This window comes from Cupressus sempervirens, chromosome 1, assembly GCF_028749045.1.
Source record: "Cupressus sempervirens isolate cs-2001-9-10 chromosome 1, ASM2874904v1, whole genome shotgun sequence".
Lineage (NCBI taxonomy): Eukaryota > Viridiplantae > Streptophyta > Pinopsida > Cupressales > Cupressaceae > Cupressus > Cupressus sempervirens.
Genome location: NC_143118.1, coordinates 514,291,328 through 514,306,611, shown reverse-complemented (window position 1 = coordinate 514,306,611; position 15,284 = coordinate 514,291,328). Strand labels below are relative to the sequence as shown.

The following is a 15,284-nucleotide window of genomic DNA, read 5'->3' as shown; positions in this document are numbered from 1 at the left end:
TTTTGTTGTTTGGAGATATGGCTTCTATGCTCCTAGATAGGATTTGTGTCAATTTTGAAGTTGTGAAGCTTATATAAAGGATCGATTGCCATCCTTTGGTTGACATCATTTGTCTGTCTTGTCTCTCAGGTTTTATGAGGATGTAAATGACATCCCCAACGATCTCTTCACTGTCTTCGGGCTTAGGCATTAGTTTCCATTTGATGGAGATGAGACTAATCAACTATTAGTCATGTTATTTGTTAGACTTGGGAAGAGATTGATGCCATGTTTAGTTTCATTTTGGAGTCCTTGAAATTTTGTGTTAAACTAGAGGAGTAAGTTTCAAGATCAATTAAGTATTAATTCACTAGGAGGTAACCTAGAGATGATGCTATTGACCACACAGTCTAAAAAGTGAATGACTTTGGGGGGTGGGCCAAGGGAGTAGTTGTTAGCCTCAAGCTTTTATTTAAAGTGAGGGACAGAATCTCATCACAACCAATTCTAGAACCACCCGTTGAATCAATCTGACATAGGTTCAGAGGCAATTATTGATCCACCAGTAGCAAACCCATATGCAGTAGTGGATACAAAGGCAGGAGCAGTTTACCGATGGAAGGCAAATGACTTTGAATAAAGCTATTGGAGGTAGTAGCGACCCAGTGGATGAGCATTGTTCCATTTATTATAAGTGGAGATCTTAGCCCTGGAGTCTTGGAGGGGAAGGTTGATTCGGCAGATTGTTAGTTTTTTTTATTGGGTTATAATCTTTGGTGTCAATAGTTGTAGGTTAAGCTAGGAATCTATGTGGATTGATGTTGGTATACTCCTATGGGCAACCATTGTGTAAGGGTTGATTCTGTAATGAGCCCAAGCTGGCTCTCACTGACTGTTTTGAGAGAGATGATATTAATTTCTGGAATTTGTGTTTTTGCTCCTTGTGTTTTTTTGCAGAATTATATAGTTACGAGATGAAATACATTGCCGGAAAATATAAATAATAAAGACGAGCAATTTCCAACTTCTTCAGTTGTCTTTGCGCATATACAATTTAACACTAAGGACAATGCTATCTCACAATTGCATTAAACCATCATTCATCTGCAACTACAATTGTATATTTATTCAAGATATTACATTTAGAAAATTTTAAGAATCTGGTATGTGTCGTTGTCTCCAATATCTTACTTTAATGAAAAATGCAGGCCTTAGTGATGTTGCCGCTGCCTTTCCAACTTGTTGCAAACCCACGTGGTGACTGTACTGCCCAGCTAATGATCTCAGGCAGCCCTGTATGCAATCGCAGCCTTGAATTGGAGCCACACAACCAAATATATATCACGTCCCAGCGTGGGTGTTCACAGTAGTGTAATTGCCAATATTGGCTTGTGTTATTGCAGCCAAGTCTGACTTCCTTAGACAGCCCATCAAGATATTTCAAACGCCCCAAGTGCAGTGTTTAAATCCATGGAAAATAACGCCCAGGTAGCAGGGATTCTAGGTGACTATAAACAGATACAGTAAATGCCAGCCTCCTAAATGCAGATAGAAAACAACGCCCAGCAGCAGATATAATTGGGCGCTCAACCAACTCCAAATTCTCCAGCACACAACCGCTTCTCAGCAATAGTAATTACAGTCTGAGAAGATACCAGAATCAGATTAAATGAATGCCCAAAATATTCCAATGGCAACTAAAACCCCAATGCCAATATGCAGTGATAAAGGCATCTGAAATTGCCAGAAAGTATAATGCCAAAACAGAGATATCAAGGTGTCCAAAATGCAGGGATATAAACGCCCGAATTGCAGATACAATTTGAAATTAATAACTGAGATATTTATTATCAATTTCTCCAATGTAAGATCACCTTAATGCGGGTAAATTCAATGCCCAAACAGCAGAGATAGAAACACCTGTAGTGCATAAATAATTCACACTCAATAACTGAGAGATCAATAACAACTTACAGCCCTTCAAGTCACAGAGAAAACAATATAGAAGGCACCCAAATCAGATGATGTAGACCCACTCAATCCAGTATACTTCAGCACTGAATTGAAAGTATTCCCAGACTTGGAACAATTAGTTCAATTTGTTTTACAACAGCAACAAATTGAATAACATTTCAAGAGGAATTCAAGAGAAAACCACAACTCAAAACCCTCACAAGAAATTATCAAAAACCATAGACAATAGATGATCTATTTGCTTCATCCACCCTCTTTTATAAAGCACCTGGCTTCTCCCATACACCTTTCATTAATGTTGCTTCATCAACACACCATTCAATTAAAAACTTCCAATGACTTCTTTTAAATAAATAACTTTTGAGCACATGGGTTCATGATGACACTTTTCACTTGGGAGGCTTCTCATTTACACTATCAAATTATAACAAGAAATAAGCTCAAGTCACCTTCATAATTAAAAGTGTTATTAGTCACTTTTTAAATAACTGTATGAATATGCTTAGCCCCCTGTTGATGAAGATAAACTACCAGTACCTCCACTGTACCGCTAAAAATGGAAACCACCTCAGAATAGACTTGCTAAAAATAGCAAGTCTTCCTCAAAAATCCTCAAACATACTGCCAACTCACGAGGGTCACCATCATGAACTGACTTAGCCTATTGTAGGAATCCTGCTAAAAATGGGCGACATTATAGTGTTCCCTCCCCAAGATTGCTTGTCCTCAAGCAATCCTAGTAACAAAATGAACTCCAATCTCCACTAGGATCCCATAGAAAAAAGCGTGCGACATCCCTGTCATCACCAAACCATCTCCATGCATACAACACCATCATAGTACATAACATAATCTGTAAAATTGCACCCAATACCTGGCTTGATTATGTAGCAACCAGGACATCACAAGGAAGCAACTCGATAGTATGTTTCGTTTTGCCCGCTTGCTCTGCACCAGCTAAATAATTCTGCCAAACATCAAACTTATGTATAGACAAACTCTATACCCGATAGAGATCCTGTACATGAGGATCAATTATGAAGTTGTATGCACTCCCCACAATATATACCTTACATAAATCTTGATCATCACCAACAACCTCTGCCAAAGATGTAGCTATAGGAGAACTTGGTGCAACATGTGGTTCCCTGCAGCTCTCAACAGATGCACTCATCCCAACTGTATCAACACCTATAACTGCAATTGATGTAGCCACATCCTTATCATAATCTATGAACAAAAGGAACATCACCAACTGCTGCTATAGGAAACTGAACTGTGTTTGCAGATAGTGTAAAATGTGGCCAACTCCACTCATGTGAGTGATCAACATCAATCTCAAAAAGTGGATTGTCATAAGACAATGTTGCATCCATGTCGAACATAGGATTGTCCACAAAGTGAACCTCAACATTGTGTTGATCTGCAATATGATATGACACTATCTCTACATCACTCTCCTCATAATCAACAACATGTGTGCTATCATCAGTGAACACATCAACAATCGTATGCTTACTGCTAAACACCTCAACGATGGCTCAAATGGCACAAAAGTAGTTGCTGATCTGATAGTATCATCACATGATCTTACTCTCACTATCACTACATCACTACTGAATGCACGATCCTGAGAACTCATGCCAACAATTGCATTATCCAAACTCAACCTGACATGAATTCCAATTATACTCCACATCCAATGTGTCCAACACTTGAGAACTAACATGTGGTTATTCAAAAGGAATGTCTTGCACATTTGTAGCTACCATTGTATCAAAATGTGCCATCTTAATGGCCATCTCTTCCAAATCTGATTGGCTAGGCCTCTGTCTATTTGATGCAGGCCTACCTCTAGTATGCTCTTGCTTTTTTGTTAGAAATCTATCGAAATCAAGGTTCTCCTTGATTGCTTGCGGTAAAGATCCCACTCCGTGAAATGTGCCCCATCATCCACAAAAGGCGCAGCCTTAGTCTCAGTATTGACTGCATCTGCCGTAGGTCTCAAAAACATAGGCCTCTAAGGCCTATCATATGTACCAGTATAACCAGTCCTGTCGATTTTGTCATCAATCCTGACCTGGTCCTCTACTCTGATCCTATCACCAGCTCTAGACTCGTCATCAACTTGTGCCATGTGCGTACTGTCAGAATCATCTCAAGCGCCTCTCTTTGTACTTTGACCTCTAGGGAGTGCAATATGCTGCAACTTGTCAGAAAGCTACTGCAATACCTTGCCAACATGATGCTGTCCAGCTCCCAGATCTATGAAAGTCTCTCTTGCCTCTCTATCACTTAGAACCAGTGTCAGCATCTCTATAACCTGTATTAGCTGAATCCCTTGAACCACTGGCACCCCTCTCACCCATATTGCCAAACTGATTATCAGGTCCTCCATCACCAGGTGGGGATGTGTGACCTCTGCTGGTATAATGTCTACTTGGAATAAATCTCTGAGCCATGCTGAAACCCAATTCCTTGCAGGTTGGCAGGAAAACGCTTTGATACGGCTATGATGAGCCCAAGCTGGCTCTCACTGATTGTGTTGAGAGAGATGATATTAATTTTTGGACTTTTTATGATTTTGCTCCTCATGTTTTTTTACAGAATTATATAGTCATGAGATGAAATACAATGCCAAAAAATATACATAATATAATGAGCAATTTCCAACTTCTTCAATTATTGTCTTTGCACATATACAATTTAACACCAAGGACAATGCTATCCCACAATTACATTAAACCACCATTCATCTGCAACTACAATTGTATATTTATTCAAGATATTGCATTCAGAAAATTGTAAGAATCTGGTATATGTTGTAGTCTCCAATATCTTACTCTATGAAAAATGCAGGCCTTAGTGATGTTGGCACTGCCTTTACAAGTTGTTGCAAACTCACGTGGTGTCATGTCCCCAATTTTCTGGTGACAGTTCAATTTAATTAATTTAATTAATGGTTGTCCAAGGACGACTAATTAGTTATTTTAATTAAATAAATAATTATTAAATAAGTAACTTTATATTTAATAAAGTGACTTGGAGTATTTAATAAAGTCACTTAAGAGATAAGATCAAAAAAGTTCTAGAAGTCTCTGGAGAGGATGGAGGGAAAAGAATAAATAGGCACCCCGGGGCTCCATTCGAATCAAGCAATTGTGTTATCTCTCTTGTTTTCAGATTGTGATTCAATCACAGGTGCATTGTGGAACCTAGGGTTTCGGCAATTGTCACAGTTGGCCATTGAGAACGATAACTCTCAATTGGTACGCGATTTTGAGGGTGTGAAATATCATCCGAATTATTGCAGATTGGAGGTGACGCTGCAGTCATTTCATCAGGGACAAATCTGTGGCCTAAGGCCAAATCTTGCGATTCATTGATCATTGGAGGTTTAGTTAGAAAGGGATTAACTAATTGCAGTATTAGAGGAAATTCGGAAGGAATTCGGGAAGAGAGGTTAAAGAGACAAGGATCCGATTCAGATCAACAGGTCAAGAAGGGTTCGAATTTCAAAGGAAATTACAAGCAACGATTTATTTCCAGCCAGCATACTGTGCCGATCAGCAAAGAGCGTGTTATAGGAGATAATTGGTAATGAAGCCATATGAATAGAAGCCGTTTGGAATTATTTGCATGTCTGAATGCATCATCGAATCAATTGCAAATTATGCAAGTCCCAACTTTACCGGCGGCTTCAAACTAGTGGATCCACGGTACAGTATCTATGTATTGGGAGCGACTGACATTTCACAGGGGCTAGCCGAATATTGGATCACACACACCTGCCAAGCGGCCATCCCATTTGCGAACTGTTACGTCTTCCACCTTGGGCCGGCAATGTCTATTGACTAAGGCGATTCGCATCATCTACCATCGTGGGCAAAAGGAAACGGAGGAGATTGGGCGGGATGAAGAACAGGATCGCGCGGGCAAGAACAAGATTGACAAACCCATTTTTCATCCGACATTACAGCAGCGATTCCGTATGGGACTAAAAGCATGGAGTAGGGAATAATGAACACATCGCAGGTCTAAGCGTATCTTCCAAAGCAGAGTCGGGTCGGATTCTCAAGAGGCAAATCACACCCATGATCTGGCTCATTGACAATTAATGCACAAACAGCCATATTAACCGACGGTCAAGAAGAAATCTCAATACACTGTGGATCATCAGCAACTACCACCACTCGAGGCTGGATATCATAGCCAGGAGCCATTTGCAGGACGGGTATAGAGGGGACAGCGAAACAAATTATCATTCTGCTAGGACACACCCGACCCAAAATGGAGCGATTATGAGTTGTGAAAATTGAGGGCATCAGCATTCTTTTTGGATCGGACAAACTTCCCACCATTTCACAACAATTATCAGAATCAGCAAATCCAGGTTTTTGATATTGATCTAGCTTTTTACATTCAAACCAGGCTCTAATTTATTACTGAATATTGTAAGGGTTTTAAGATTATTGCTGGTAATTTTATCTATTCTGTTACATCTATATTGCTTGGTGCATATCACTGAAGATAATATAAACTGAAGGTTACGTGATAAGTATATGACGAATTGCCACAGTTCAGTATTGGTTTTTAGTGACCTTTATAGCCAGGGTTATCTCAGTGGTATCAGAGCTCGATTGCTAATTGTTTGACGAAATGTCAGACCTTTGAAGTTTCATGTTTTTGGTGCTTAAAGAGTCAATAATCCTGTCGGGGATATTACACGTGGTGACTGTACCGCCCAGCTAATGATCTCAGGCAGCCCTGTATGTAATCCCAGCTTTCAATTGAAGGCACAGGAGCAGATATAAATCACATCCGGGTGTGGATGTTCACAATAATGTAATTGCCAATATTGGCATGTGTTATTGCAGCCAAGTCCACTGTCCTTAGACAGCTCATCAAGATGTTTCTAACACCCCAAGTGCAAAGTTTATCTCCAAGGAAAACAACGCCCAGGTAGCAGGGATTCTAGGCGACTATAAACAGATACAAGAAACACCAGCCTCCTAAATGCAGATAGAAGACAATGCCCAGCAGCAGATATAATATAATTGAGCTCTCAACCAACTCCAAATTCTCCAGCACACAAACGCTTCTCAGCAACAATAATAACAGTATGAGAAGACGCCGGAATCAGATTAAATGAATGCCCAAAATATGCCAACAGCAACTAAAACCACAACACCAGTATGTAGCAATAAAGGCGTCTGAAATTGCAAGAAAGTATAATGCCAAAACAAAGATTTCAAGGAGTCCAAAATGCAGGGATATAAATGCCTCAATTACAGATGTAATTTGCAATTAATAACAAAGATATTTATTACCAATTTCTCCAATGTAAAATCGCCTTAATGCAGGTAAATTCAATGCCCAAACAGCAGAGATAGAAACACCTGTAGTGTGGAAATAATTTACTCAATAACCGAGAGATCAATACCAACTTACAGCCCTTCAAGTCACAGAGAAAACAATAGAAGGCGCCCAAATCAGATGATGTAGACCCCCACAATCCAGTATAGTTCAGCACTGGATTGAATGTAGTCCCAGACTCCGAACAATTAGTTTAATTTGTTATACAGCAGCAACAAATTGAATAACAGTTAAAGAAGAATCAATCCTCAAGAGGAAACCACAACTCAAAACCCTCACAAGAAATTATCAAAAACCATAGACAATAGATGATCTTTTTCCTTCGCAAAGCCTCTTTTATATTGCACTTGGCTTCTCCCATACCCCTTTCATTAAGTTTTCTTCATCAACACACCATTCAATTAGAAACTTCCAACAAATTCTTTTAAATAAATAACTTTCAAGTACATGGCTTCATGAAGACACTTTTCACTTAAGAGGCTTCTCATTTACACCATCAAATTATAACATGAAATAAGATGAAGTCCCCTTCATAATTAAAAGCCTCATTAATCACTTATTAAATAAGAAATCTATGAATATGCTTAGTCCATTGCTGAGGAAGATCGACTGCTAGTGCCTCCACTACACTGCTAAAAATAGAAACCACCTCAAAATAGACTTGCGAAAAATAGCAAGTCTTCCTTAGAGACCCTCAAAACGTACTGCCAGCTCATGAGGGTCGCCATGATGAACTAACTTAGCCTATTGCAAGAGCCTGCAAAAAATGGAGGACTTATAGATTTTGTGGTTGGGCAAGATTTCTTCTGTTACATATCGTAGTGGCTGAGCATTGTATCGTCAGGGTCAAATTCTTTGCGACAGATAGCTTCTGCAGAAAATGAACTAATATCCTTATCGGATGCTATTCACATTGACAGGATGCATAGCAGACTCAACCACGATGCCTTCATTAAGCACAGGTCAAGGAGCCGCATTGTCTTGCTAACTGGAGATGCATGATATTCAGGAGTAGCTGAGCTGCTGAGCAGTAGAGAAATTATATTATACAGACTTAGCTGTGGGTCTCCATGTAATCTACTGAATTCACCATATCTCAGATCCACCAAGAGGAAGATTATGAATAACTTTGGAATGCATAATCATCACTGAATTGCAATTCTGATTGGATTGGGGTTATGACAATGCTCCACACACTGGTTTCAAGTTCACAGCAACATGGCACTCTCACACCTAGTAGTGCAAACAAGTTGACCCATAATTAAATGATTAATTTGCAAGGAATGGTGCTTTGAATAAAAAAATGTCACATCTACACCTGGGGAATGCCCACTTAGCTGCTCGACTATTTTGCAATACTTACGCCCGACCAGCAATAAACAACCTTCAACCCAACAAACCCTTCAATTTCACTCATCCATAATAGGAAAACGAGTCAAATAATCTTATCCACATATAGTAATCTTCTGCAAATGCTCACAACCAGAAAGTATTTAGCAATTTGTGCAGAGGAAAGGACCATGTCTAGTCAAATGCTAGCTTTCCTTCCATGCTTAGCTAGGAGTTTCCATGATTCACCAATATTGCATCTCAGCTTCTTTTCTAATGTCCACGCCAGTGAACAACTAATCCATTTGCCACCATAACTCATTGAGTCAACTTGCATAAATAACCAACAAAACCTCATGCCTTAGTAGTAGTACACACTCATTTACAATGCCTCATTTTGTATTATCAGTTTGCCTAGCACAAAGAAATAAGAGTACTCTCGTTTGATCCAGAACCTCAAACCTCTGAAATTCATCCTCAAGAAGACTTAATAAATTTCAACAGCTTCAAATTATTAATCCCAAGTAAACCTGAAAACTTCTTTTTGCACAAATGCAAATCTTGACTAGATTTGCCTCTGAAGATGCATCATGAACTAGACTTTTCCTCCCCATTCAAACCTTCAACTCTCAATCAATCCTCATTATAACCATTCTGGTGAAGTATAGGGTCTTTGTCCTCTTCTCCAAAAAACCATTGGGGGTTTTATCCCACTGGCAAGAGTTTGGCCATAGGCACAAGCTTCTGAATCTTTGCAGAGAAGTAAAACAAGCTTCTGAGTCTTTTGTATAACATAACAGAGACCAACCGCCTTTTATTAACCATCTCAGAAACTTTCCAAAAAGTGCTATATAAAATTACTCTGCAATTCAATAAAATCTTATATCCTTAACTTGATTTATTTAAATATTTTCATCATTCCATGTACTTTAGTCACATGGTTAAGCATCCAATATGTACAACTTTTCATTCTCATTCCGACAAGCTATAACACTAAGCTGCTTGTTGAATTATTTAATTAAAATAACAACCTTGGTAAAATTTATTAAATATAGCCTAATATTGCATTGGAGTTGCAGAAATCATCAAGATACATCGAAATTGAAAACTGACTATACTGGTGTGATATCTATGATGAATGATTATAACCGGACATGTTCAGATAACTTACTATAAATAGATGCTCTCCAAGAATCATGGAGAACGCACCAAAAGTCGGAAATAACTTTGGACAGTGTCTTTTGAGTCCTTTAAACCATCTAAACTCACTGGTAACATCGAATAACTATGTGATAAGGCTGACACACTCAGAAGATTAAAGTCAACTGCAAAGAAAAAAATATTCTTTATTGCAATTAAGAATTATCAATCCAGAACAAGTAAAGTCTTGTAGGTACTCAGTCTTTAGTAGAGAGAAAAGAGTGCAATATCCTGTTAGGGTTGAAATAAGCTGAGAAAATTACATTTTGGATGTCACAAGCAAATCATAGTCGAGCAATCATGAACTACACACATCACCTTAGAGAGTAGCTGATATTGCCTCAATTCCATTGAATAGCTTGCCGATGCCACATGCACAAATTCCTATATAGTTCTCTTTTCTGCCATAAATACTTCATTTTTTTTTTGAGAGTAAGTCGATGCTTGGCTGGAAACTGAGCTGTTTACTTTTGTTTTTCAATTCTTGAAATTCTGGTGTCATTTGAAATCAGCTATTCCAATCAAGGTAAAAACAAGTTTTTGGATTTTGAACTGAGTATAGGCATATTAATACATTTTATATCACTGGAAATTTTCAACCTTAGGATTACTTTGCAAGCACTTCAAATGAAGTTGATAGTTTTTGGATTTTAATGGTAGATGTCTTTTTATTAGTTTGTATTATCGTTGCCGAGATTTTAGGTTTTCCTAGGAATTGTATCATTGTGCAAACGACAAAGTGCATACAACTAAAACTTAGTTTGTGGATTCATTTTTATTATTTGTGATATCAAAGTTTGCTGGTCAGAATGTAAAATTCCCCAGCATTTAAAATAAGTGCTCAACCGTTTTGTGAAAGCACAGATGCCAATTCCCCAGTTGTGTACAAACTTATGAAATCTTCTCATATTTTAAATTCTGAGCAATTTTTAAATTGATTTCTAATCAATAGACAGACCAGTTATGTATGCAACAGTGAAGTAGAGAATAACAGAATATGATAATAGTTTGGGCACATTGTGTTCCTTATGTTTATATTTTGTGAATTTGAAAGTAGATTGACAAGTCATCCATTGCCAATTCATAAAACCACAAAAATTGGAAGAATAACATTTGAATTTGACACATTATTTTTATATATAAGGCTTATTCTGCCTGGATCGTAACTGGGCATGATTGGTTGATTCCACTGATTTATGCTTGATAAGCATAAAAAGTGCAAAAATTAGATTTGCTTGCTTAAGCATGGAACTGGGTTATGGTGTTTGCATTATGAACTCTGTTTTAGATTATTAAATGCAAAGTAATGTCCAACTGTGGCTTTCAGTGTTAATCTTTGCTTTCGCTTTGGTAATTAATTCCTAAAATATCAGTACCATACAGATTTCCAAGATTTTCATCACTTTTTCTTTAATTTACTCAGCTTGGATATACCAAACAGGGACTTCAAACAATTGACTCAATGATATGGGACTTGCTGTCATTTGTTTGTATTTTTTACTTTCTGTCTAGTACCTTCTAGTGAAGATTTGCATGGAGAGAACTGCATTGACAGAAGGCAAATGTATCAATGAATATAATGAAAATCCTGGTAATTTCAATCACTGAGCCTAAATCCGATTGCATGCAGGTTGGAGTTATTCCTAGGATTAATAGCTTAAAGAATGATTTGCCCAATGTAAATCTTGCAGTATCGCTTCATGCACCATTGCAGGAGGTTCGATGTCAGATAATGCCGGCAGCACGTGCTTATCCTCTCAGAAAGCTGATGGATACATTACGTTCTTATCAAGAGCATTGGTAAGTTGCATGCAGTTATCTAATATCTATATGTCGGCCTGTTGGAAAAGAAACATGTATTGGAGAATGTTGGTTGAGGTCTAGCATTTGGAATACGTGTGTTTAATTATGGGGTCTGAATACTTTGATTGCCCACATTCACAAGAACAGTAGGATGCTGGAAATCTGTAGAAGCCTACAATCAAATTTGGGTCTAGATTTTATGTACTTATTCCATAAAATCCAAATTTAAGCAAGAACAAAATAATAAAATTATGAATTCATACTAAGTTCTATAGGTAAATATGTATTGTCTTTCAAATTGCAGGGTCAAGATTTCAAACCTCAAGTTCTGTAAAGGGTTAAAGTTTGACAAACTAGTGCATGCGGCCCCTTTTCTGCCAACAGCTTGGGATTTCATGTATTCCATTATGCATTTTGTTAAAACATGACTGATGCTGTTTATTGAATTCAATAGGTAAGTTATAAGGGGAAATACTTTCTTTGATCACAATCAGTTTATGGAAAGGGTGCAATAAATTGACAATTGGCCAAGCAAACCAAATCACTAAGCGTGAAGAACTACTGAGGATGAAGAAGAGTTTCAGGTGTCTGTTGGTTAAGGATTATATAAACATTAAAAAAAAAACCATAATATTCTTTCCTATTTCTTTGACAGAGACAACCATACTTTTCCATAGATTACATCTAAAAACAGTTTTTTTGTGTGTTTTGGTTTTTGCAGTAAGCGTAAAATTTTTATAGAGTATATTATGCTTGACGGGATTAACGACCAAGAAGACCAAGCGCACCAACTAGGAACGTTGCTAGGAGAGCACGAAGTGGTGATTATCTATTAACGATCTCTTTGATTTTTTCTGCTGTTTGGGCATTGCTTAACTTTGATTCACTCCCTGAATATATAAGTTTTGGATTTTTAATTGGTTGCTCTTTGTTTTGCTATCTTTCAGGTGGTAAACTTGATACCTTTCAATCCAATTGGAAGTATCAGTAAATTTAGGTCAAGTACGAAGGAAAATATAGAAGTATTTCAGAAGGTTCTCAGAAATGTCTACAATATCAGGACAACTGTTCGACAAGAAATGGGTCAAGATATTAGTGGGGCCTGTGGTCAATTACTGGTTAAGCTTTCAGGCGAAAATTCCGTGAGTATGGAATATAGCAGGCAATCAGAGGGAATTCCTGATATCGAAGATCTCTCCCTGTCAAGGTCTGGGTGAAATTATGTAGTTTGTGAAATTGATGTCAATGCATTTTTTGAGTAATTTTCGCTCAATTCGCATGGTGAGATTTAAATACCATGTATTCTGTTTATCATCATCATAGTTGAGAAATCGTGATTGCTTTCAGCGGTAAAATTTTAGAGTAACAAGCACCGGCAAATAATTGAAAACTAGAGACAGGCTGCTACGTAATTAACATAACCCAGCGGAACCGGAATATTTTGTCAGAACAGTTACTTCAACTGTAAATGTTCGTGGTAGTGCTGAATTATTTTACAAAAAAAATGCAAACAGAAAATCCGTACGTCAAAATCTTTACAATTTGAATTGTTTTGTCATATTAATAAGCTTGCCCATGAAGTAAATGAGGTATAACAATAACAAATATCTGCATTATTAGTGCAGGAGACTATAGTTTTCACGCAGTTTATACTATTAATATTTTTTTTTGACAAAATTTTCAAAACATTAGATAATCTTAAAGGTTTCTCAATATTATTATTAAAATAGACATTTTTCATAGCCTAATACTATTTTGTGATTGGTTGTCAATGTCTAAATTCATTGATAACAAGTAGTTGAAGTGTCGGCCATAAATGGATCTTATGGAGGTCTAATGAATTAAATATAAGTTTAATAAATGACTTACTTATCCGCTTGTATCGTGTAAACAAATATATATACATGTTTATATAGTATATAACTCCATTTGCGGGTGTGCCGATTGGTAAACATTCTTCCATTTCGGCTGGTTCTTTCCTTACGTTGGGTTTGGGGATATCAAAATTATTGTTTGCAGCTGTCCATATAGCCACTGTATTCTTTGGCTCTTTAATTTGTCCATTTTTTGGATGTTTTGAAGGGTTTCTATTTGTTGTAGGTTTCTCATATCCGAGTTTAGGATTCAGTTACATTATTGCATTTCAGCTGCTTGTTCTCTTATATTGGGTTTCGGGATAATGAAAATCAGTGTTTGTGGCTGTCCATTTTAGCCATTTTATTGTATGGCTATGTAATTTCTCCATTTTATATTTTGTTTTCAAGGGTTTGTATTTGTTGTAGGTTTTTCATTATGTGATGACAAGGAAATGGGGTAATGTTGGATGTCAAAACTAGTACAACTAAAGCTTTACAAAAAGGGCTTATATATATATAATTAGTTTTTTTTAATTGAATGTTATTTGTGTGCATAACTAGTCTTTAGCCATTGTATTTTATGTCTTTGTAATTTCTTCATTCTATATTTTGTTTTCAAGGGTTTATTGGCCTCTACTGTTTTGCACGTTGAGGAGCTTATTACTCCATTTTATATTTTGTTTTCAAGTGTTTACTGGCATCTAGTGCTAAGTACATTGAGGAGCTTATTATAAAAAAATGGCGTACATATATAATTGAAGAAACATAACATTAATGACTTTGCTTTGCTTTACTAGCAACCAACATTTGTTTTCTATATTATTTGTCAATGATTTAAGCACTAAATATTTGTTTGGTCCACATTATTTTGCATATCCTATGATTAAAAATGAAAGTTTTTTTTGTATGTACCCTAGCCACTCTATTTTTGTAGTAATATATTGGGGTTTAAAGGTTTCAAGCCTCAACTGTCTTTTCCATACCTTTCTCTACTACTCTATCCTGTAGATGGGTATTTGAAAACATGAGTCCCAATGCATTGTACATTGCATGCAAGACAATTTTCTTTCATATATTTAGGGACTTTCATTCTAATTTCCCACGGATTGATTCCATAAGATGTGATTGTTGACTGTAATATTCTCAAATGTTTACATCACAAAATGAGCATAATGATCTTCATACTGATTTGTATTATAATCCCACAATACTCATCAAACTATTTGACTTGGATAGCTGACAGCTTTAACTCATTGGGAAATAAAATGGGTTTCTCTTTTACATCAAGATTTCAAAGTCGTAGAGAAATGTAGTCTCAAATACATATGAATCTTGTTGTTATTGTTGTCATTATATATATATATATATATATATATATATATATATATATATATATATATATATATATATATATATATATATAAAATTTGTGTAAGAAATTTGTTTCCCAAGATGGTGTGCTGCAGTTTGATTACAGATACACTCTCAATTTCTTACATTCTTTCTTAATTGTATACAGTCTGGTACTCATTTGAAACATTCCATTGAAACCTTACAAAGATTACTGTTAGTTTGTTATAAGTCTTGTGGATATTTTACTGCTAGGTTGTTTTTTAACTGGTTTTGTATAGTTTTCAAGCAAAAATCTGTTAGGTCTTCATCTTTAATTTTTGTTGAGGGTTGAGTCTTTGGCTCATTAATTATCTCTCGAAAGGTAACATAAAAAGAATCTATTAAAACATTTTAATCTAATATTGTGGTCACCCA

The 15,284-nt window shown here is 36.6% G+C and overlaps 1 protein-coding gene across 2 annotated transcripts in view; it reads left to right on the top strand.

Annotated features, from left to right (window-relative positions):
- Window positions 1-13,208, top strand: part of LOC149578491 (Radical SAM superfamily protein) — a 98,963-nt gene extending 85,755 nt beyond the window's left edge. The window contains exons 6-10 of one of the 2 annotated variants that reach the window (XM_089829417.1): window positions 11,489-11,658; window positions 11,966-12,058; window positions 12,156-12,245; window positions 12,383-12,482; window positions 12,609-13,208. In XM_089829417.1, coding sequence (XP_089685543.1) covers window positions 11,489-11,658; window positions 11,966-12,058; window positions 12,156-12,245; window positions 12,383-12,482; window positions 12,609-12,878 — 723 coding nt within the window. In that variant the 3' untranslated portion in view covers window positions 12,879-13,208. The remainder of the gene's footprint in view (window positions 1-11,488; window positions 11,659-11,965; window positions 12,059-12,155; window positions 12,246-12,382; window positions 12,483-12,608) is intronic. The other variant, XM_089829422.1, reaches the window with a different exon arrangement.
- Window positions 13,209-15,284: the final 2,076 nt, after the last annotated feature.